This window comes from Cavia porcellus, unplaced genomic scaffold (assembly GCF_034190915.1).
Source record: "Cavia porcellus strain 051 isolate PalLab524CR breed Dunkin Hartley unplaced genomic scaffold, mCavPor4.1 scaffold_1, whole genome shotgun sequence".
Taxonomy (NCBI): Eukaryota; Metazoa; Chordata; class Mammalia; order Rodentia; family Caviidae; genus Cavia; species Cavia porcellus.
Genome location: NW_026947484.1, coordinates 91,955,782 through 91,980,542, shown reverse-complemented (window position 1 = coordinate 91,980,542; position 24,761 = coordinate 91,955,782). Strand labels below are relative to the sequence as shown.

At 35.7% G+C, this 24,761-nt stretch overlaps 1 protein-coding gene across 13 annotated transcripts in view; it reads right to left on the bottom strand.

The window, feature by feature from the left end:
• Positions 1-24,761, bottom strand: part of Cntln (centlein) — a 448,833-nt gene that overhangs the window by 273,645 nt on the left and 150,427 nt on the right. For 3 of the 13 annotated variants that reach the window (XM_063251607.1, XM_063251612.1, XM_063251619.1), the window contains exons 1-2: positions 22,102-22,682; positions 15,410-15,498 (exon numbers count right to left, since the gene is read on the bottom strand). In XM_063251607.1, the coding sequence (XP_063107677.1) occupies positions 15,410-15,498; positions 22,102-22,461 (449 nt within the window). In that variant the 5' untranslated portion in view covers positions 22,462-22,682. Of the gene's footprint in view, positions 1-15,409; positions 15,499-22,101; positions 22,687-24,761 lie in introns of those variants that run through there. The other 10 variants (XR_010048348.1, XM_063251592.1, XM_063251634.1 and 7 more) reach the window with 8 other exon arrangements.

Sequence of the window (24,761 nt, the reverse complement as noted above, 5' to 3'; positions counted from 1 at the left end):
TTTAGAGTGATGACAGAGGAGGAACAGGGTCAAGACAGTTATCAAGAATGGCTGTAGGGCAGGCAGTATCATCTGGGATAGATCCATGGTTCAGACCTGATGTGACCAACGCAAATACCTTCTGGAGTTGCTCAAGGTTGGACAAACACTGATTTCAAGGTGATAGCTCAGTCAAACTGCAGGAGAAAGTGCTGTCTGATAGCTCCAGCATGGCACCAAAAATAGAAGGGCTAAAATCGTAACTGAGGCTGCTTTTGTTCTTTGAGGGGTGTGGAGCGTGGGTGGGAATTGGGCTGATCACAAATTTCTGGGATGCAGAGGAATATGAACAAAGGGTCTTGATTGCTTCCGGATGGCAGCCTTGTCAAGCACAGTTTTCCAGCTGTTCTGAGCATGGGCTGTAGCTGCACCCTGCACAGCAGCAAATGAAGGACAGAAGTGTTTGGAGACGCCTAGAGGGTAGTTGAAGAAGTAAGCCCTAAGGGTGTCCAAAAGACCCCTGTGCTAGTCAGACCACCCGCAAGGAGGTAGGAGAACAAGGGAGAAGGAGCCTGGGTACAATCTGTCTGTCAGAGAGAAAAGAAAAGGGTCTGAATTTATTCCATTTTTATATCAGATTGAGAAAACATAATGAATTCTACCATACGCTCCCAATATTTCCTAATACCTATAACATATATCCAACATATCACAACATGACAGCTACCTAATTTCTAAAGAAATGAAGTGAGAACAACTCTTTAGAGAAGCACTAAACATGCTATACAGTATAAAAGACATGCAATGTACTACCAGTGATTCAAACAAGATTCTTCTTAAGAAGTTTATTATCGAAGCAAGCACCTCCCCTCCCTGGTAAGCGGAGGCAGTGTGGCAGATTGCAGCCCTTCCAGGGGGAGAACCAGCAGCAGCACCTGAGATCCACACCATGTTGGAACTTAGGATGCTGTGAAAACAAATGACAATGCTGCCTCCCTGCTAAGCAATAGTGAACCTACTGCTACATGGCCTACAGTCAAATATCCTACTTCCCCTGTCCTCCTTCTCCTCCCCTCCCCTCCACTCATTAGCAAATGGGAACCAGAAATCTGAGCATCTCCTGGGAGGCTGACCATAGCAAATAAGGGGGACTTCCTTCTACCATTTCTTTGAAGGCAAATATTTTTATTACTGTTTTGCTCTTTTCTGATTAATGGTACTGCTCTATTCAATATTCTGTTTTGATAAGTTCTATAGTGTTCTATATTTCATCTCATTTTGATATATGTGATTGAAAGAACAACTATTGTGAAGAAAACGAGGTATACTGTGATACCTATTACTGTTATCCCGGTAACCTGCTGTGAAGTTCTGTACCACTTTCACTGTACGATCTTAGTTGGCTTTATTCTGACTTGTTCTGTTGTATACTTTCAAAATAAAATTAAAAAAAAAAAAGAAGTTTATTATCAACTCAGTGAGTGTATACACATGGCAAAATATAGTAACCTCTATTAGAAAGGTATAAAAAACTGAGTCCAAGATGAAAGAAAGTGTTCTCAGTTTAAAGACATAAAGAGACTTCACTTATTCTAAGAACTAAAGAATAGGAAACACTTCAAAAAAGCAGATGGATGAGAACAAAGCTTTTCTAGCACAGTGTAACATACAAGGTATAGGAAATATCTTCCAGGGTCTTTTGCACCTTTCCTACCTCCTAAGTCTTGGAAGCCTCTTCACTGTTCTGAGGACTCTTAGATTACAATCCACACATCATCAACACTGAAGCAAATTCCACAAATGAAATATTAAAGTAAAATAAAAGAAGAAAAAACACTGAGCCCCTATTTCACAGCATGATCTGAACCAGATGACAATTTAAAAGAAAGCATCATTTGCCATACCAAATAGTAATATATTATAGAAAAACTGATGTGACATTCTAGCTAGGATTTATTATATTTAGCAATATCTTTAAAGGCAAAAGTCATAATTACTTTCTAGCCATGTAGTTTCTAACACAACAATGAACATACAGCAGTAGCTAATTGATTTTTAATTTCCTTTTGATTTATCTACATTCTTGGAATATTAGCTATTGTAACAGAATTTCATAAATTCTACTGAAAATTAAAGAGTACAATACTTCACCTTGGAATATGAGCGGTTAACACATTCAAACTTTTACCAAAATATAATTTTCAATAGAAAATTATACTAGCATGGCAACATCATAATGGCTTACCTTAAGGACCCCAAATAAAGAATATTTGGGCATCATAACCTATTTGAAACTGAAGAGCACTGAAATCTAATGTTATATGGCCAGAGCCTAAATAAAATTCAAAGACTTAATGAAAGGATACAGAAGATAATTATACTGTGGGTTTTTTTGTTTGTTTGTTTGTTTGTTTGTTTTTGTTTTTGTTTTCGTTTTGACACAGGGTCTTGTCTTCCTATATAATCCAGACTGGCCTTGAATGCATGACAATCCTCCCACTTTAGCCTCCTAAATGCTCGAATTACAGGCACCACCACATCCAGCAGGTGTCATTTTAATTACATTTTTTATAACATATCTCACTCAAACCTAAAATCTTTTGAAAAATAATAGTATATATTCCCTCTGCCACTTCAAATTTTTACCTAAGAAATTCTCTCTGATCCTACCAGTTTCTGATTGAAAACTTCTTATTTGGGGAGATTAATTTTATGAATATGATATTGTATATTACTATACTGTGTTTTAATGCATCAATTTTACATTAGCAACTATGGTGGTAGAAATTCTTTGAAATGGCTAGACTGAATCCTGTCAAGTCAATTTATAATGGTGCTGGCAACTACAATCATAAGCATATCAGCAACACTGCACTTTTCCCAAATACAATTCACAATTTTAAATACCAATTGCATTTTATACCTATACACATTCACAAGACTACATGGTTTTATCCTTTCATAATATTTCTTCCCTGCATTAATGTTCACTCTTGTCTTATTTATAAAATCAAACCTTCCAATCACCAGTTATCATTAGCACTGCCTTTTAAAATAAAATTTATTCTATACTTTAACTACTGTTTTAAATAAAAAATGTTTAATGGCCAGGGACTTAGCTCAATGACCTAAGCACCTGCCTGGCAAGTGCAAGGTTGTGAGTTCGATCCTCAGTACCAAAAAAAAAAAAAAAAAAAAAAAAGTTTAAAACTTTTAAAGTTTAAAAATTAATTATATCCAAATGAATATACGTAAAGCTCTAGGTCACTTCAGGCAAACAGGTTTTGTCTCCTGTACAAAATCCTTCCTGGAATAGTGTTTTAATTCAGAACTCAAGGGCTGAAGAAATACTGCAAAAATGGGATGGGTATAGATATATTATAATAAATATTCATGCTTATGTATTGATTTAAAATTCAAAGTCCAAAAGAGCAAAAATTTTATTCACATGAATATATACTTCATATTTTTTCATTTAATAAAGTTCATTTAAGATTCCAAAAGTCATTTTGTTAGTGAAATATCAATATACTGTAACAATATTTCATGAGCCCTCCTTTTTAAAACTAGTTGTTAATGTCTATAGAAACTAATGTATGACATGAATACAAGGGATCATTTGGTTACCTGTCTTATGCTATTATAAATGAGATTATCTCATGATCTCAACGTGAAACTTCAAAAAGTTCACTATTTTCCCATCTCAACCAGGAGTTATTATTTTACACGTTAGTGGTTCTTGGTCACAAAATTAGATACTGGTTTCCACAAGTTAGCTGTACTTCTTGTCTGGTGAATATAACTGTATCTGACTAGCTGTACTTCTTGTCTGGTGAATATAACTGTATCTGAATATTAAAAGAAAATATAAATAATATTATCTTTGCTGTGCAAATTAGAAATGCCTTTGGGATAAGAAGAGGCCTCCAGGTATTTTCAAATAAGTAGATGCAGACGTGTATCTCATGTTTAGGTTACTTCTCAACTACTTTAAATACTATTGATCTCAGCATTGTTTATATATAATTGTATCTAGTTCACTGTCTTTGAAATATTTATTTTTGATGATAATGTGAAAATTATCCAAAGCCATTTGAAGAGATAGGTAAGCTTTTATCAATATTACTGAATAGATGAACTTTTTTAGTATCTCATGTGAACATTCTAAGATACCATAATTGTATTTTTATCCCTTGATATTCTATTTAAACATTTATAACTTACCTAACTTTTTTTAAAAAATACTTATTCACCAAGTAATTTAACCCTTATAAGATAGCTAGTTTTTCAGTCTATACACAGTAAACCACTACAATACTACTCTAAGTTTTTGCTGTTACTCTTTTCTGCCAAGTTTGTATACCCTAAACCTTCTTAAAAAATGATGAATATGTTTACAAATGAACATTATTCGGTAATACTTTCAAATGACAGGGTAAATATGCCCCACCTATAAGTTTGTTATCTCCTCCCACAAAAAAATAAAAAAGTGATAATTCCCAATAATGGGACTTCTAGGTCTATACTTAATGTTAAAATCACTAGTAAAAAAGAGTAAGTAAGGTCTAAAATGTACAGAATAATAATGTGCACCCAGCACTACCCATAATAGCAAGGGCTAAGAAGAGGAAGCCTAAACTTCAATTCTTGCAAGGCTGTAGTAGAGCTCTTCAACCTGCCTAAGTGCTGCTAGGATAGTGTCAAAGAAGGATAAGTAGGGAGCCAAGATTTGCATGTTCTCACAGTCAGTAGTGTGGCTCAGCCCAATCCAGACCAAAGGAAGAGTGGAGAGTCAGAACTTCAACCACTACCCACCAGAAACAAGGCTTGCTACCTGCCAGAGGATCAGTGAAAGATACATAAAAAGTAGTAAAGACACACTCTAGATTCTCCCAGCCAGGGCAGCTTAACAGAGAGTAGGAATCATCATGTCCATTCACCAATGATAAGCCCCTCTACATTTCTCAGGTATGACCAAAAACCAAATGAATAACCTAAATTTCTACCTTTTATACAATAAAAATGAAGAGGATCTCTTCTCCTCAGAGTGGTATCAGAGAAAGCTAGCTATCATACAAGGTTTAAATAAGAGTTGTAACATCCAATAAAAAATTACTCATCTTAACAAAAACTAGGACTATCTCAGACTGAATTTTAAAAGAAAATCAACAGATGCCAACATCAAGGTAATAAAGATGTGAAAATCATTTAACAAAGATTTTAAAGAAATCATTATTTAAATGCTTCAATGATCAGTTGTGGAAACAAAGGAGAAATCTTATCAAAGAAACACAAAGTCTCCACAAGGAGAAAATACAAAGAAAATTCAAGTGGAAATTTTATAACTGAAAAGTACAAAACCCCAAATAACTCAGCCTCACCAGTATTTGTTACTGTTTGATTTCTTGAAGACAGACATTCTTTCTGAGATACGATGGAATCTCAATATTATTCTAATTTGCACTTTTCTAATGGTCAGGGATGTTGAACAATTCTTCATATTTTTGCCATTTGTACTTCTTCCAAGAAATGTCTATTCCTTTCAGTTGCTCATTATTTTATTGGGTTTTTCATGGGGGACATCAAACCACCGATATAAATGGTCTCAATTCACCAATCAAAAGAAAGAGATGGGCAGAGTGAATAAAGAAACAAGACTCAAGGATATGCTGCATACAAGAAATATATCTACCTCAAAAAGAAATTCATAGACTGAAAGTTGAAGGATGGAAAACAGTATTCCATGCAACAGGAACGCAGAAAGAAGCAGAACTGGCTACTCTGATTCAGACAAAGTGAATTTTGGGCCAGGGGTTTAGCATAGTGGTGTAAGCACCTGCCCAGGCAAGCGCAAAGTCATGAGTTCGAAGCCCAGTACCAAAACACACACACACATACACAAACACACACACACACAAAATCTAGAAAAAGTGGATTTTAAGCCAATATTGATCATAAGAGACAAAGAAAATCGCTCTGTACTTGTTAAAGAAACAATCCACCAGAAAGAAATAACAATCATAAATATACACACACCATATACTAGCATATCCAGTTATATAAATCAAATATTAATAGATACAAAAAAATAAGATAAACACTAATACAGTGGTAATGGTGTACCTCAACACCCCACTGCCACAAAGAGATCTACGAGATGAAAAAAATCAACAGAGATATATGATAGTTGAGCCAATCCTTTGAACAAATGGACTAAAGTACCTATCTACAGAGTGTTCCACCAACAACAAAACACACATTCTTCTTAGCATCACTTGGAACTTTCTCCAAAACAGACCACATACTCAGGTAAATGCAAAAGAAATGAAATTATACTATGCCTATTACTAGATGATAATGCAAATTGGAAATAAATGTAAAAGAAACCACAAAAACTAAACACAGAAATTAAATAATAATCTCCAACAGGTTACAGATAAAATTAAAGAAAAAATCAGTTTCTACAATTAAATGATGTCAGTACAATGTCCAAAAACTTACAGAGACACAATGAAAGCAGTCCTACAAGGAAGTTTACAGTAGTTAATTACCACATCAGAAACAAAGAGTGAGCTCAAATAAAAAACCTAATGTTGAATCTCAAGGGTCTAGAAAAAGAAGAGCAAGTTAAACACAAAGGTCATGAAAGGGAGGAAATTCTAAAGATCAAAACAGAAATTAATGCAATTGAGACTAAGAAAACAGTACAAAGAATCAATGAATCAAAGAGCTGGTACTTTGGAAGATTCAATAAAACATACAATCCCTAACCAATCTTAAAACAGGGAAAGAAAAGACTCAAATTCATGCAATAAGGAATGAGAAGGGCAAAATCACAATAGATTCTCTAAAAATCCAGATTACCTACTTTGTATGAATCTGCATCCTGAGAAGCTGGAAAATCCATAAGAAATGGATAGATTCCTACGTACATAAGCATCACCAAAGCTGAACCAAGAAGATATAAAAATTCTAAACAATTCAATATCAATTAATGAAAGAAATAACAAAACTACCAAAAAAAAAAAAAAACCCACCTAGGTCCTGACAAATTCATGGCTGAATTCTTAAGAAATTTAAAGAAGATCTAATGTCACTATTCCTCAAACACTTTAATGATATTGAAAGGAAATGACTAGTCCTAAACCCCTTCCTGGTACCAAGCACTACTGTGATACCAAAACCAGAGGTCACAACCTAAAAAGAGAACTACAGACCAATCGTATTAATAAACATATGCACAAGTTCTCAATAAGATACTGTCATGGTTTATGTCAGTGGCCCCCAGGACTCATGATTTTGCATTATGCATTTGTGATTGGTTCATTGTCTAGCACCTGCATTGATGGTGTCAGTGCTACACCCACAATATGGGTGGAGCCAGCATACAATGTAATGGCAGGAAGAAGGTATATCTCGCTCTCTTGCCAGTTTCTGCCCTGCTGATTACAGCCACCATGAACCGCGGCCCTGCCATGCCACCCTGCCTTGGAGCCAACTGAGTATGGACTGAAACCTCCAAAAACTGTAAGAAATAAACCTTTCCTTTCCCAACTTTGAGCATCAGGTATTTTGTCTCAGCAACGGGTAAAAAGTAACTAAGACACATACTGACAAACAGAATGCAGCAAATCACTAAAAACATTTATGTAACATGACCAACTACAGTTCATCTGAACAATGAGGGATGGTTCAACATATGCAAATAATAAATGTAATATATCACATTTATAAAAACCAGGAAAAAGAACACATGATCATCTCAACAGATGCAGAAAAAGCATTTGGTAAAATCCAATACCCATTTGTGATGAACACTCTAAAGAAAATTGGAATCAAGGATCTGTATCTCAATCTGATAAAGGCCATTTATTACAAACCAACAGCGAATATCATACTAAATGGTCAAAAACTGAAAGCTTTCACTCTGAAATCAGAACAAGATAAGGATGTCCGCTATCACCAGTCTTATTCAACATAGTTCTAGAAACATTAACAGGAGCAATTAGACAATAGAAAGAAATAAAAAGCATATGGATAGGAAAGAAAGAGGTTAGACAGCCTCTTTAATAAACAGTATTGGGAAAACTGACTTTGCATATGCCAAAGATTAACCCTAGTCCTGTATTTTACCATACAGTAAACTAAAATTGAAATGGATCAAAGATCTAATAAATAGTAGAACAAAAACTCAACCTACTAAAAAATAATAGGTAAAACGACTGAAGACATAGGTATAGCCAAAGATTTTATGAACAGACTCTGATTGCACAGGAAATACTACAAAGAATCAAAAATTGGGATCACATTAAACAGCTTTTGTACAGCAAAAAACATCACCAACAGAGAGAAGAGAGAAACCACAGAAGAAGAAATTTTACCAGCTACCCCACAGATTAGGAATAACACCTAGAATATATAAAGAACTCAGAAAAAAAAAAAAAAACTCTCAAATTTAAAGACCCAATTCAAAAATGGGCATTGAATGCATATTTCTCACAGTTTAAGTACAAATATCTGGAATAAATATCCAATATCACTAGTCATTTGAGAAAGGTAAACTAAAATATTTTGAAATTCCATCTCACTCTTGTAATAATGTATATTATCAGGAAACCAACCATAACAAATATACGGTAAGGTGATGGGGAAAAAGAAACTCTTCTCCATTGATGATGGAAATATAAATTGGTACAATCACTATGGAAAGTCCTCAAAAATTTAAAACTAGAGGGTTCATTTGACCCAGCCTCACCAAAAGAGTTAAAAATATTTTACTGCAGTAATGTATGCATACCCATGTTTATATCAGCACAGGTCATAGTAGCTAAAGTTCAGAAAGAGCTCATTTGCTCATCAATTGGATGAATGGTTAAAGAAAATGTGGTATTTATATACAATGATATGGCATAAAGAATAAACTTGAGACATTCACATAAATGGATTCATCTGAAAACCACAATCTTAAGGGAAAGCAATCAGACATGCAAGTTGAAGTGTCAATTGTTTCTCTTGTGTGAGAATCAAAGGGTAAATAAGGAGCAAAATGGAGAACAGATATCAGGATGTGGGAAGAACTTGTTTGAATGGGAAAGGGACAAAGGAGAGGGGAGAGAAAAGTAAGATAAAGGGGATTTTTAAAAAATATGGATAGAGGGAAGAACGGAAGGAGAAAACAGAAATAAAACTTTGAATGTAGAAGCAAGAGTGGCTGAAGGGAAGGGAGTGGAATGGGGAAAATAAAGAATTAAGATATCTTATGCACAGGTACAATTTTCCCACAACGTATGGCAAAAAACGTACTAACAAAATACTTTTTAAAAATGAAATGCTTTGGTTGAATAATTTATGGTAACTGTTCTGAGTCCTATTATCCTGGGCCATCATGCCCATCAACTCACCTAGCTCCATCTGAATTAACCAGTAATGCAAATGAAACAATTCAGTGAAATATCCAGATACAAAAAGAATTAACAATACTCTTGAAAGAGCCTAAAGCTCATAAGTATATAAAACTCATCTATAAATTCCTCCATCAATAAAGTAAAAAAGTTTGAATCTATGTTTCAGATGCTGCTCAGGAATCTGTTTCAAATAATTTTCATTATTTCAAAAACTTTAAATTTAATAGCACCTATGCAATGTATTTTCCTCTCAATCATATATTTAATGTTGGCCTTAAGAATGATAGAACTGGGGCTGGGGATTTAGCTCAGTGGCATAAGCGCCTGCCCTGCAAGCAAGTAGTCGTGTGAGTTCGATCCCTGGTACCGATGAAAAGGAAAAAGACCAAAAAAAAAAAAGAATGATAGAACTGTGGGAGGAAAGGAGGAGGAGGAGGACCAGTGGAGGCTGAAAAGATAAGAAGTATAAAATATAAATAACCTTTATTTTGGGAATGTGGGGAGAGACACCCCCCACCCCCTGGGGCGTGGCATCTCCACCCAGGGGCCGTTGATCTCTGAATCTCTGATCTCTCCATGGAACACGAGGAGTGTGGCGCATAAGTAGCCTCCGCCTGGGGTGGAACCTAAGGGGGCATTAGGGATGCACAGGTAGCCCATTGGTCTTAGTTTGGCGCCAGAGGCAATTTCTAAGGGTGGGGGGAGATAGGAGCTCCTGGGCTTTACCGGCTATAGTATCCGGCCTGGGCCAAAACCCTTTCAAAGAACTTTGGTGATCTCTTAGAGATCAGTTCCCCTCATACTTTACTGTCTTCTATCCACAAAGCTTAAGAGTATCTCTGGTGAAGGTGATACATAATGAAATAGAAACATTCAGAATGATGGATTGTGAATTGCTTGTTACTGGTTGTCCACAAAATAATGCAAAAAAAGTACTACGTTGCCCCCGAAAAATAATACAAGGGGCCTGGGGATTTAACTTAATGGCACAAGCACCTGCTTGGCAAGCACAAGATCCTGAGTTCAATCCCTTACCAAAAAAAAAAAGGTGATATACAGCTTGGCACATGATCCTTACATTTGTTCATCAGAAAAGGTCTTCAGAGAGACCACAGTCAAATCACTGCCCTAATATAAACAGACGTCAAGTAGCTAGAAAACAAAAAACAGCGAAATACAAGAGGGTAGAACAACTGTAGCAATTGTTTCGAAAACAAAAATGATTAATAAACAATAACCCATCTAACCCCAGATAAACTAGTAGCAGTAAACAAACATAATAATTCATTTCCTGGGATTCTTTATCAAAACAGAATAGTTGCAATACTTTAAAGCAGAGTTACACAAAATGTAGGACAGCACATTGTTGGATAAGTCCACAAAACAGAATTTTTATAGGCAAAATAATAGCAGTTTGCATTGTTCTTCTCCAGACTCAAAATATGTTAATAGATAAAATGCTATATTGTTAATTTTAAAAGCCAAGATAATGTTTGTATTTAACACAAAGATATTAAACAATTGGTACACACTGGCACTTTGCTTTGTCTCAAACAAAAGATACAAAACAACTGATTTTTGAAAAAGAAATCAATATGATGTTCAGAGCTAAGATAAAGAGCATGATAGAGGATTTAGAAGTTAAAGACATGAAGGAATTACTGGATTTGAGTGACACTGCAAATGACAAAGTGACTAATCTTGAAAATTGATTTTCTGTCCATAGAGAAACTGGAAAGTATCAAAGGTTAGCAATAAAAAGAGGAACAATATATTGGTATTTACAAAACTCCACATTGTTTCTTTTATGTTTATTACTATCATCTCTTGCAATTTTCTCTTATGCACTCTAAGCTAAAATATGATGATTGTACTCCTTAACACTAGTAATAGGGAGTGAGACTTTATAGGTAATAGCAAGAAAAGTGGATTTATAAAGCTAACATAGAAATGATATATTCAAAATGTGCTTTTGGTAGCAACAATTCATAAAACTAAAAAAAAAAACAAACACATTCAGATATCTGTAAATCACAAGAAAAAAGTATATCCTATAAATAAATTCATAAATAAAATATATTCAAATCTTTTCTATGCATGTAATATTCTATTAGAAAAATCAAGTTGTTTTAATAATAAATTTCCAATCACTAAAATAGAATTAGAATATTTTACATCTTTACCCATAGATTAAAGAAAACATTACATAAATATAAATATCCTTATAATACTTATTAATATCCATTAAAATTTTTCTCCATCTATAAATGTTCTTCTCACTAGCCAATACTCTTATAGCTAAGTACAGAGATATCTTTTCCTGTTAGCACAATGTTTGATAATCAGATTACATTTAACTAATACCTTTTGAATTTACAAAGGTAATTCAGACACCTCTTTTAAATATTTTCATGCACATCCAAATCTTAAGAGTCTAGTTTCTGAGTAACTTTGCTATTCACTAGGGATCCATGCCTATCAGCTACATGTTTTCTCTAGATAGCCATTAAGAAAGTCCTAGAGTTTTCATTGGCTGTAGACTGAATTTTACGATTTTTTTTTTTTTTGGTCTCTTATATCTTGCTTTACCTCAAAGAAAAGATGTAAAACAGAACTGATTTTGAAAAAGAAATCAATACAATGTTCAGAGCTAAGATACTAAGAGCCAAGATAGAGGATTTGAAAGTTAAAGACATGAAGGAATTACTGCATTTGAGTGACACTGCAGAGAAAGTGATTTAACTTGGGAATTGATTTTCTGTTCACAAAGAGACTAAATGGTATCAAATATTACTTGTCAAAATGTGAAATTTAGAAAAAAAGAAGAAAATGGTCTGTCTATAATAGTGAAAAAGTTAGGTGGCAAAATAACTCAAAGAAATTCCAGTAAGGTCAATAAATATACATATACTGAGTCTCAAGAGGACTACAAGAATCTGAAATGTCAAAAGCAATGAATACAAAAAGATATATACAAGAAAAAGTCCCCAGAGAATAAAATGATACAGACTTTACTCATTTAAAGTATGAGAAATGCAAGTGAAAACCTTTTATTTTTCAAAATTAGCAAAAGTTTAAAACTAATGTGATGTCTAGTTTGTGGGGAAAGCAAGTACCTACTTACACTGCTGGTAGAAATATAAGTTGGGATAATTTCTTAAGCTGGTAACTTGGTAGTACTTATCACAAGTACAGTTACATGTCTCTTTTGATCTGTTGTGTAAGCTTTCTATTTCTGGATAACAACGGCCCAAACATTGAGAAATAAACTTTGGAAATGACAGTGTAAAAAGTTCCCCAATTCAATCCCCAATAAAACTGGTGAAAACTATAAAATAAGAATATTAATAACTACCTCAGTCCTCTGGAAATGATCTTAAGAACAAATCCATAAAGAAAAACGTCTGTTTAAGAAAAGCTATGAAAATTCTCTAAGAAAGGCAAGTGTCTACGGTATCTGAACCAAGGTAACTTTCTCCTTGCACACTTCCAGATCAAGAGGAGACAGACTCTACTACAGAGAGCTGCAGCCAAGAACAAAAGACTCCTTCTCTACATATTCCCGCCAGCTCACCCTTGTGGGGCTTTCTTCCTAGGTGGAAAAGCATATCCCAGTATCAAATGCCATTCCAGATGACTGTCGCTGAATCAAGTGTAATTCAAGCACAGCTAAAAGGAGAAGAACCCATTCTTCTACCATTCCAAATGTATGGAATAGTCTCTACTATGGGCACAGAACACTGAGACCTAAAAGCGTTATTCCCACTTGTGAAAAATGGATTCACAAAAGTGGAGGCAAACCAAGGATTTCAGGGTATTGCCTCCCTTCCATAGACTACTCAGTTCCAATCAGGACTGTCACTCCCATACTATCCCCATAACCAGCTCAATGGCCTAACGCAGTGAGAAATAGTTCCTAATCTCTTCTCAAAGAAACTGACTTGGTTTACAATACACTAGAGAAGTTCTCAGGTAAGGCACTCTCGAGAATAATGAGGGTTAAGGTTAAAGGCGAAAGGTAGGAGTTCAACATATAGACTAAAGTTGCTCCAGTGGTTGCAAGCCTATGACACAAGTGCCACAGCGAGCTGCTAGTAATCACAAAAAGCTCTAAAAGGTCCACCAACACTGGGCTAAACCACAGTCCTGCTATGTTCTAAAAGATGGGGAAAGGGCCTCTCCTGGGTGTAAAAAATATCAAACATTTGAAATGTCACAAGAGCCACGGAGTATGTTGGTTTATAGAAGAGCTAATGCCCTAAGGCACCATTAAAATAATTGTCATAGGCAATTAGAGGAGTTTAACAGCTGACTGCAGTCAAAGAAAGATGACAGCCCTGTCAAAAATACTGCCATGCCAAGGTAACTATGGGCACACCCAAATTTACCTTACGAGTAACGTTAGACTCAACACACTGAGAAGACAAAACAGACTTCATTAAAATACAGCAAATAAACAACAGATCTAGGAGTGGGTATGCGGAAGGAAACTAGTAATCAGATTTACTATAATATCTAAAATATCTACTTTTCCAGAAAAAATTATAAAGCATGCAAAGAATCAGAAAATATGACCATCTACAGCATTTAACCAAAATAGAACATGAGTTCTAGGTATGAAAATGTTATCATTATGATTTTTACAAGTTTTTTTCTTTTAGAGATATTTGATCTTCATTCACAGGTTCAGAATTTATGAACTTGGCTACATTAAAATTTATTTGTAACCCTAAAATCAGTATTTTCAAAAAAATCAGTATTTTCTGTCATCTGTAAGCATGTACAAACTGGTAAAAAATTTGAGCCACCTTATCCATCTGTTCCAACCTATGTCAAATAAGGTGACACTACCTTCTTGTATCAACTGTCATACTGTAAACAATTATGCCCTTTTTATGATCTATGCAATACCCCATCTTATACATTTCTGTATTTTTGACTGACATTTAAAAAGGATCATTACTGAACAGCTTTCAATTTTTCCTAAATAAAAGAAGGCTGTTTTGTACCATAGGGAATAGTCTGTCATATAAGCAATTAAATTTGAGTTATAGAGCTATTGGCCATGAGTTCAATGTTGGTCAGTCAACGATAAATACTAAATAAGGTATCACAAAAATAACAAATGAACTGCTCCTCTAGAAGGCTTATCCTGCTTCATATAAAAAATAGAGGGAGATCGTCATCACATTTCACCTCAAGGAAGACCCAGTTGTAGACAAGGGTCTACAACTAAAACCTAATTCTGATCATCGACAGGCAAAAACTGATGAATAAGACATGTAAGCCACATGAACAAAAACTGATTATTATAATTTTTAAGAGTCTACAACAATTAAGTATGGTAAAATTAAACACATGCATCACAGATTTTTAACAAATCAAACTCCAAATATCAGAATAACCCCAGGATTTGAAACTTCAAATAAATTATTCAGACTAAGTTACCAAAAATGATTCCAATAAAGGAAAAAGGGAAAGGACAAGGTATTTATACACTTAGCTTCTCCTTTAATAGGAAAGTAACAACAGTTGGGCATCCTCTCTAGATAACATGGCATATAAGTGAAATTGCTAAATCTATTCCCAAACACTTACTTAATCTGGCAAGGTCATCCTAAGGATTTCAAGTACACAATGCAAGTAATTTAGGGGAAAAGTGAGTTGGACCTAAAAAGTTCCCCAATAGGGACACTTTATGGAGTAAAACACCAAACAAATAGGGACTTTAATTTTTCAAACCAAGCTACACCAGCCAAACATATAAACACTAGGATACACACACTTTCACATAGTGTCTAAGCCATTGCCTTCTCTTACTTGCAAACACTCCGAATAAGTTAGAATATGACATATAAGAGAATGGAGCCTGCTGTACTTGGTGAATTAGCACTTCTTGCAATGAATACAGTAACCATCATGTTCTGCTCCACATTCAATTGAAAATCAAATTCACCTCTTTAGGGTATTAATGACAAACACATTTAACAAACCAAATACTCATGAAAAACAATTTGGGAACTCACCTTTCCACAACCAAACTGACGGCATGTGTGAGATCTGGGCTTGTTACTTGAAGACGTTTCCACAAAGACCATACAAATTCTTTATCAGCCTTAAAGAAATAAATAGCTATGTTAAGTGCATTGTTCAGTACCAATATCAAAGACATTACATTAGATTTTAAAAAAACAATTACTTGATCCTTACTTCTTTAACAATTCTTTAAAGGTACAGTAGGAAAGTTTTATTTGAAAAAAATCTTACAGTGGTAATCTATATTTAGTTTTAATATTCCTATGACCCACAATTTGAAGTACAAATGTTGAAAAACTGAGTTTTTTCTAGAAGGAAATGCCCTGCAACTACTGTGCCATTTTTTAGCTCCTTTGAGCAAGTTTTTTTTTTTTTTTTTTAAAAAGAGTTGTCTGTAATCACTGTCTCCACTTCCTCACCCCATTCACTCTGTATCTTCTAATAAGATTTCCCTCTCCACCATTATATTAAAAACCATTCTTTAAGTTCTCTCTATTGCCAAATCCAATAAACGTTGGACAGTTTCAGTATTACTGCCTGTATCAGTTGTTATTAACTCTTATTTGACAGTTAAGAATCAATTTTGGGGAGCTACCTTGTACTCAACTAATTTAAAGATAACAATACACAATGCATTAACTATTGTTACTGTCTTGTTTTTGAAATTTTGTTTTATTTTTCTCTTTAAAAGGTCTAAAAAAAGATGACCTAGAAATACAGATTAGTCTCAAGTGAGATCCAAGAATCTATGCGGTATTTTCTGAAAAATCCTCACATGAATCTGTGCACTCAAGGTTGAAAGACAGTTCCATAGCTGACTGCACACCAGTCCCGTGGTGTTACACACTAATTTTTCACTGAGACCTCTAAATTTCTATCTCTAGTTGTTTCCTATACTGATTGGTCCAGACTTTTATCTCCAACTGCCTACATGACAATTCCCCCTGGAATTCCTAATAACATTTTAAAAGTTAGAATTTGTCCCCAGGGATTTAGCCTGGCAAGTGCGAGGTCATGTGTTCGATCCCCAGTACCAAAAAAAAAAAAAAAAAAGAACTTGTTTAAAGTGAAAATTTTCATTCCTCCCCTCTCACAAAGCTGCCTCTCTGTATCTCAGAAAATATCTCCACTATCTACTCACTGGTTCAAAAATCTAAAATGTTGGAGTTAACCTTGGTCTTTTCCTCACACTTCACATTCAAGCCATCAGAAATGGTCTTCTCTGCAAAATGTATCCCAATTCTGACAACTCTTCTCACTTCCACTACCATGACCCTATTCCATGTTAATTCTAACTCTTTCCTACGTCCCTACAGCAGACTTAAGCCCTATTGTTCAAAACTTCCCAATGGGTTCCCACTATGTTAGGAAATAACACAAAGCATTGTATACTTTAACCAAGCTACAAAACCCCACATAATATAACGCGGCCTCGTGCACACCTCTCCAACCTCATCTCTCTCTCTCCTTTGTTTACACAGATTTTGTTGCTCTTATTTGAATTAAGGCCTTTGCATAGTTAGTACTTACTACGTTTTTATAGATTATGACTTTATTTCAATCATGTCTGCTTAAATATCACCACCTCAAGAGATGCCTTCCCTCCCTGCTGTATTAACCACAGCTACGAAAACACAAGTCTCTGATAAAGCCTACCTTGTTTCTTTCTGCTTGGGGGTGGGGGATGTATGTTTTTTTGGTTTGGTTTGGTTTAATCCAGGTTTTTTGGTTGGTTTTTGTTTTGTTCTGTTTTGTTTTTGCTTGTTTTGGTACAATTTATTTATTTGTCCCATCTTTGGTTGTTTGAGTTTACTCCTGCAATTGATACCTCAATTTGTATATCTCTATCCGATCTTTCCTTTCAGTTACAGAAACCATTTTGTCTTTTTGCTGGTCAGCTATTACTATGGCCTCTGTTATCTTGCAGCTATGTGATTTATATTTGCCAATGAAATGGCAGAATATAGCTCATGGATTTTATGAGTTACAAAACCCATCTCTATTCCAAGAATTAAAATATAGTTATCCATTTTATCTTCCAGAATCTTATTATTTCTTAGTTGACACTGTATATACTTAGAGTATATATGATATATAGTGGAATGGCTACATCAAGCTAATTAACTTATCCATAAAAGCATCTTTTTTGTGGTGAGAAAACTTAAAATCTAATCTCTCACCAATTTCCAAGTATACAATACACTGGTTATTAACTACAGCCATCATGTTGTACAATGGGTCTAGTAATTTGGGAAAAAAATAAGTTCCTGAGTGAGAATGGGTTGCTGAATTAAGTGATAGTTTCGTGAGTATTTTAATTATTCAAATGTTGCATTAGCTTCAAAGTGGATTATACCTTTTAACTAACAAGAAAACAATAGGGCTCAATATATACAACAGTAATAAACCCATTTAAAAAATCAGAGAAAGAGTCCCATTCACAACATGAGAAAAAAGTAAATACTGGGAATTAACCTAATCAAAGGGTGAAAACCTCGACAATAAAACAGAGAACTTTGAAGAAAGGAATTGGAAAAGACATTAGAAAATGGAAAGTCCTCCCTTATTCACAGATGGCAGAATGTTAAAATGACCATATTTCCAAAGCAATCTACAGATTCAGTGTGTAATTCTCTATTAAAATACCACCAACATGCTTCACAGAATTAGAAAAAAAAAAATTAAATTCATGTGAAACTAGAAAAGACCCAAAATAAGCAAAGCAATCTTGAAGAAAATGATCAATGCTGGAGGCATCACAACACTGGATTTCAAGTTACACTACAAGCCATATTAACAAAAACATGGCATTGGCACAAAAACAGACAAGTAGACCAATGGAACAGAACAGAAGACACAGAAACAATCTCAAGCACCAACAGTCATCTGATTTGTGACAAAGGGCCCAAAAGCCTATGTTGTTGAAAAACAGCTTGTTTTGTTTTGTTTTGTTTTTAACAAATGATACTGGGAAAACTGTATATCTGCAAGCAGAAGACTCACTAACAAAAATAAATAAATATCTCCCCAAAACAACCATAAAACTAATTTCCAAACTATTCCAGACATTATTAAATAAGAAAAGTATTGCCAATCACATTCTTTTGATACGTCCTTCCTTTTGGTACTTAAAGATGCTCATTTTTAAAAATCAGAGATAGAAAACTCTGATAATTACTCATTATAATGAGTCTTTATTTTCACGACAGAATTTCCAGAGCCAAATAATTTAAAATTGAAAGAAAAATTCCTAACCCATCTTACAATGTTTATTAAACTCAGCATACGAAACAGATGACTAAAGGCTAGTTGATTGGGGTCTATACTTCCTTGGAAGTAGACTGATTTTTCTTTTTTATGTATCAGCTTGAATGAAAATAGACACCATGTATATTCCAGCACAGACATTTCAAAACTGCCTTTTTTCACCAGCTACCTATGCTCCCAAGACTCAATGAATGTTGCAAACATAGGAGACTTCAATTTACCTCTACTGAAGGAATGAAGTCAACAAATGTCCAAAAAAGATTTCCTACATTTAAACAATTCTCCTCTCAGAATTTTTTTTTTTTTTTTTTTTTTTTTTTGTCGGTACCAGGGATTAAACTCACAACCATGAGCTTACAAGGCAGGCGCTTATGCCGCTGAGCTAAATCCCCAGCCCCTCCTCTCAGAATTTAAGGAAAGCTACAGGAGATTATTTATAAAGTATGACACAAAGTAGCCATTTAGTAAATTATTATTTTAAAAAACTGTACAAAAAGATTCATCTATTAGGATACAACTATTAATAATAGGAAAAATCTAATTACAAGAAACAACCACAAATTTATATTTCTTTCAACACACCTAAATTTCTAGCATAAAATAAAACTTGTTTAATTATCTCATAATATATTCCTAATCAAATATCCTCTGCTTCCAAAAAGACAGTTTCATCATTAAATTTGGTAATTAACATGTATTTTATCTAATAGTCCTAATTTGTTTTAAATATGGAATTGGTTTACAGTTTAAATCAAGTATTATAAACATTAACTTACTATTTCTCAGCTGGTATTATATAAATCATGGTAAATGCGCATATACTCATACTCGCAACATCTTTTGTCACAAACTGAGTACTTTCTTGAAAGATACTTAAAAATATGATGGAACAAGATTCTAAATCAGAGAAATAAGGAATAGGCGTCACATACTCAAAATTTGGCACAATCTTGAAAATTCACTGTGAAAAGCTACATTTGGAAGTTAAGCTACTATCCTCTGAAAGTACAACACAGACAGCTTTTCTTTCCACACTGAAATTAATCAACTTTTCTATAGCTAAGCATGTATAGCTTCCTTTCTAATTTGGGAGCCTTCTAAAAAAAAAAAAAAAAGGTTTAATTAGGTAATATAACCACAGAGTAAGATGAGATGCTCATATTAAGAGATACACATTTTTACTATGCACTTATTCTGAAACACTCTAAAAGAGTCAAATGGTACATAGAATCACACCTATTTCTTCACCAATTGCATAAAATTGAATTCCCATACGTAGTATGTGAAAACAAAAACTAACCTAAATGAAGCTACGACACATGATCACAGACTAATCAGCAGAGTTCACCAAACTATTTTTGGTCCATTAGAGTTATCAGCTTCATTTAAACCTGAATGACACTCTCTGCATTTATTCATTCATTTATTTCATGGTGCTGGGGTTGAGCCCCAGCCTGGCCCATACTAAGTAATTTTTCTATCACTGAGTAATGTACATTTGTAACCCTGAACATCATTTTTTTAAAAAAAGAATTACAAAGAAAATACCAATGCTCACAAAACAGGATATTCTTTCGTACATTTGTAACCCTGAACATCATTTTTAAAAAAAAAGAATTACAAAGAAAATACCAATGCTCACAAAACAGGATATTCTTTCTAAAATTATATGTGTGTATGTTCTCTTACTAGGTTGAGACAGAAAATGAATTTCTTAGCTTTGGTTGCATATTCTAGCAGTTTTAATACTATGTATTCTCAGGTGCTGTGATTGCTGGCTGAAAAAAGTGGAAGAAAGAATAAAATACATGCAAAAGTGAGTATTTAATTACTTATATACTTTTCATTTTACAAAACAATTGAGAGTTCAATATTTTCCCAAATTTCCCTATGAACAGGAGTCTGCAATGACTAAAAGTTTTATGGTGTGAGATACTCTCAACCTCATTTCACATTATTAGAATGACTATGATTACCTAACAGTAGTATTATAATTCACAAGAATATCAATTCTAAGCAAATTATGACCATTTCAGTATTTTTACATTTGCCTACAGTACTGCAACCACCTTCCTAATCCAGATATAGCCAAAGTCACATAAGTCATTGCCTTTGTTGGAAGCCACATTTTAATCTAACAGTGAACAGATTTAAGGGAAGGAGTTCACCAGGCTGTTTTCAACCGACATATGTCCTTAATCAAGCTAGTCATAAATGTTTCAACTCTTTAGCCAGCTAAGGTCATAACTGTGGAGGAAAAGAGGAAAAAAAGGTAGAAAAGTTGGACAAATAATCTCTTAGATTATGACATCATGAGTTCTCATCTTTAAGCAAGGGGGGAGTCTGCAGGAGAAAATATTTTAGTTCATAAGTTTCTATTTATCCCTTTGCTCCTTAATGAATGAAAAATAGAGAATGGGAGCAATAGAAATTGGCCAGCCACATGCTTCTCCAACTTGTTTAAGCAAAGGTATATTAAACAAGTCTATCCTGTTTAGACCCCTGATCCAATCAAGGACCTAAAAAAGGGGCAAAATAACCCAACAAAACAAATGGTAAGAACGAATTTCACTGTTTTATTAACTGCACAGTTACTTTATTCTTGAGCAGTTCCTAATTGGACAACTCTTGTTGAGTTCCCAACATGTAATGTCCTACCTAACACCTTGAAAAGTTGGTAAGAAGGCAGAACTAAAGGAAAATTAAATCTCTATGAATGAAACCTGTGTCAGAGGCACAGCATACACGAACTATAAGTAAACAGGAAAGGGACATTAGTGCAAGTGATTTAGCAAATGTTTTTCAGAGACAGAATCACATTAAACTGATTTTTCTCAGTCAAGGATTATGGAATTGCTATTTGGCTTTTAAGCATCATTGTGGTGTGTGAAAGTTCCCAGCCCAAGTTTCAAACCTAAAAAGATGAGTGTGTTTACAACTTCAGTTTGACACTGCAACAACAACCAACAGCAAGTGTGCATCTGAAAATTCAAAGCAGGGTACTTCATTGATGGACTTTTAACAAAAGTGTGTACTATGCCAGAGATTCATTTCAACACCTGGACTGCACTCTACTGCTGGGCAGCGGGTTCCACTAAAGACAAAACCGTCAACAGGCTGAGAGGGAGGGGCGGGGTGAGGCGCGTTTAGGGTGTATCCAGGTGACAAGCCAAGCCCCGGGGCGTGCGCAGGCAAACCCTGCCGGACCTGAAGGCACAGAGCAGAAGCCGGGAGTCGGGACACTTAGGCAGTGGGAAGAGCTAGGTGCAGGTGCCACAGGGCGAGTCGCCCGGCGGAGCTGGATAGGTCACAAACCCGCGGAGCGAAGAACCTCAATACGCGGGGTGAAGGGCGCGCCTCCCCACCGGTCCCGGCCCGCGGTGGAGGGAACGCCGGCGGCCACAGTCCTAGATACCTGACACAGGGCCAGCTCCTCCTTTAGGCTGCTCAGCTCTTCCTCCAGCAGCTGCGTCCGGGTCACCATCGCCTTCTCTACCGAGATGCCCTCTAGCCGCCCGGACCCCAGGGGCGCGCTGAGGAGGGGAGTTTGAGCCGGAACTTCCCCCCCGGGCCCGCGCGTGTCCCCTGACCCTTGATTGCCCAGCCAAAATCTATCACTTTTATCCGCGTCGCCCTCCCACGCTGCGCCGGCAAAGCTCGAGCCCTCGCTGCGCACTGCGTGTAAGTCAGCCCCCAGATCAACGCGCGGGGACCGGGGGCCCAACTGTCGCGCTGGACGGGAAGGGAGAGGTGAGGTTGGCGAGCGCGCCGCCATGGCCGGCCAAGGCTGCTAACGGGTCAAGTTCTCTCTTGGAAACCCCACCTCCCTTTCCTTATCCTGCGAGCCTGGCGTGCCGGGCTGCGCATGCGCGAGTCTTCCCGCCTTGGCTTGGGGTCTCGCGCTCCCGGGTTCTGGCGGGATTCCCGTGGGCTGAGCTCCAGGCCGGAGCCTTGGGCTGCGCATGCGCTCTAGGCAGAGGGGTTAGACCTATTGGGGAGTACTGGTTTTCCTACTTCTCTGCCTGAGTCCTCAAGGAAAAAAGGATTTCTCCCCGCATAAAACCTTACCCCCCGCTTAGGGCTTAGCTTACGTTTCACCTTTTAAAGCCTTCCTTGACAAGTCCCTGGCCCCCAATGATCCTTAACTGTGAATTCCTCCTTCTTCAAGGCCTCTGCCAACTCATTTGTCACGTTTCATTGACCGCCCTGGAGTGTTAGTTACATGGCTAATCTCTCCAGCGCTGTTGTAAGCTCCTTGAGGATCAGGGAGTAGGTTTTATACTTTAGTGTTTTCTTCACACCCCTTAGCAAAATTGTCTCATGCACAGAGCTGACATCCAGCTGACTGATGTCAAGGAGACTTGGAAAGCCTTGTGCTGACTTGGGAATATCAAGCAGGTTTCCCACTTGAATTATGATCCTTTCTACATCTCTTGTCTTTTGTTTTGCAGGAGTCATGATTTCCTTTGAGTCTCTATGTCAATTTCTTTTTTCATGGTCTGAATATCAGACTTAATATGTTCTACATTTCCTAACAGTTTGTATCACTGGACCAATCTGAAATCAGTAATTTCAAGCATGGGAAAAGAAATAAAATTACCTTATCTTTCTTTCTTGTTTGCTTGTTTTTCCCTTCATGCTTCATTCATAAACTAGAGAGAGGCAATAATCTTTCTCATTAAAAAAAGATCCTTGTTATTGATAGGTGTAGAAAGGAGATACACACTGAGCTGGCATCAAAGTTTTGCAGAAAGCTACATCACCACTTCCCTGACCTCCTAGAGGTTCCAGAATACTGGAAGGAGATCTGAGGTGAGGACTGAGGAATAGGGAAGTGTCCACTTTCACTGAATACCTCAAAATCATCCAGGAAGAGTTTTAGACTGCCAGAAGACCATGCTCCCAATGAGCATCTGGTTAAGACAAGATGAGCAGGCTTCCTTTCCACCGAGAGTACTAGGCAAAATTGTAAAAGGGTTGTGTTAAGAAAAATACATGTAGACTTTGCTTAGAAATAGCTGCCATATACAAAATTTACCCTATGCTGAGCTCCGTTACTAAGTACTTTTCATATATGAAATAACTCAATTCTTTTTTCACCTTAAATTAGTTTTTATTCTTCTAATGGTGAAAAAAGTGGAATTTAAGAGGTCTTGGCTGAAGTTACACATCTGGTATTAGTAAAGCTGGAATTTAAATCCACTTAATTCCATTTAACTCTAAAACCACATCTCTTTTACTCCCTATCATTTGAAATATAGCATTTGGTCTGATAGCATGTGAAAATTCACTGGTTTTAAAACCGGAAGCTCTAAACACAACTCGCATTTTGTCTTGAAATCAGTGTAAATGCACATTTTAATGTCTATTTGTTATTCACACAAATTTCTTATAATTACATAATTTTTAAAAATACAATGAGTATTCTGGGCTACATAGTGAGTTCAAGGTCAGCAACTACATGGTGAGACCTTGTCTAAAAAAAAAAAAAAAAAAAAGCAAGATCTGCTATGTATAATGCAATACATAATGTTTAGATATCCTCAAAAATGATAATATCCTGAATATCACAAGGCATTTATTATCATCTTATTGTGACAAAATGCATGAACATAAAATTTACTATTGTAGCCATACAAAATGTCATTTAAAATGGCTATAAATAAAGAAGTATTTATTGGAATTAATACATTCACCATATTAGGCAATCATCACTATCATCTAGTTCCAGAATATTGTGTCACCCCCAAACAATAACCCCACATTCAACAGTCATTCAACATTCCCCTTCCCAAAAATACTAGACAACCACTAATCTCCTTTCTGTCTTGTAGAATTGGCTATGCTAGATGTTTCATGTAAATGAAACCATATAATATTCAGGCTTTTGTATCCAGTTTCTTTTATTTAGCATAAATTTTCAAGATTCAACTATGCTGTAGTATCATTACTTCTTTCTTTTCCGTAGAAGAATAATAATATTTCATTGTATACCAGAGTTTGTTCATCCATTCATGAGTTAACAGGCATTTGGGTTGTTTCTACCTTTAGCTTATTGTGAATAGAGCTGCTATA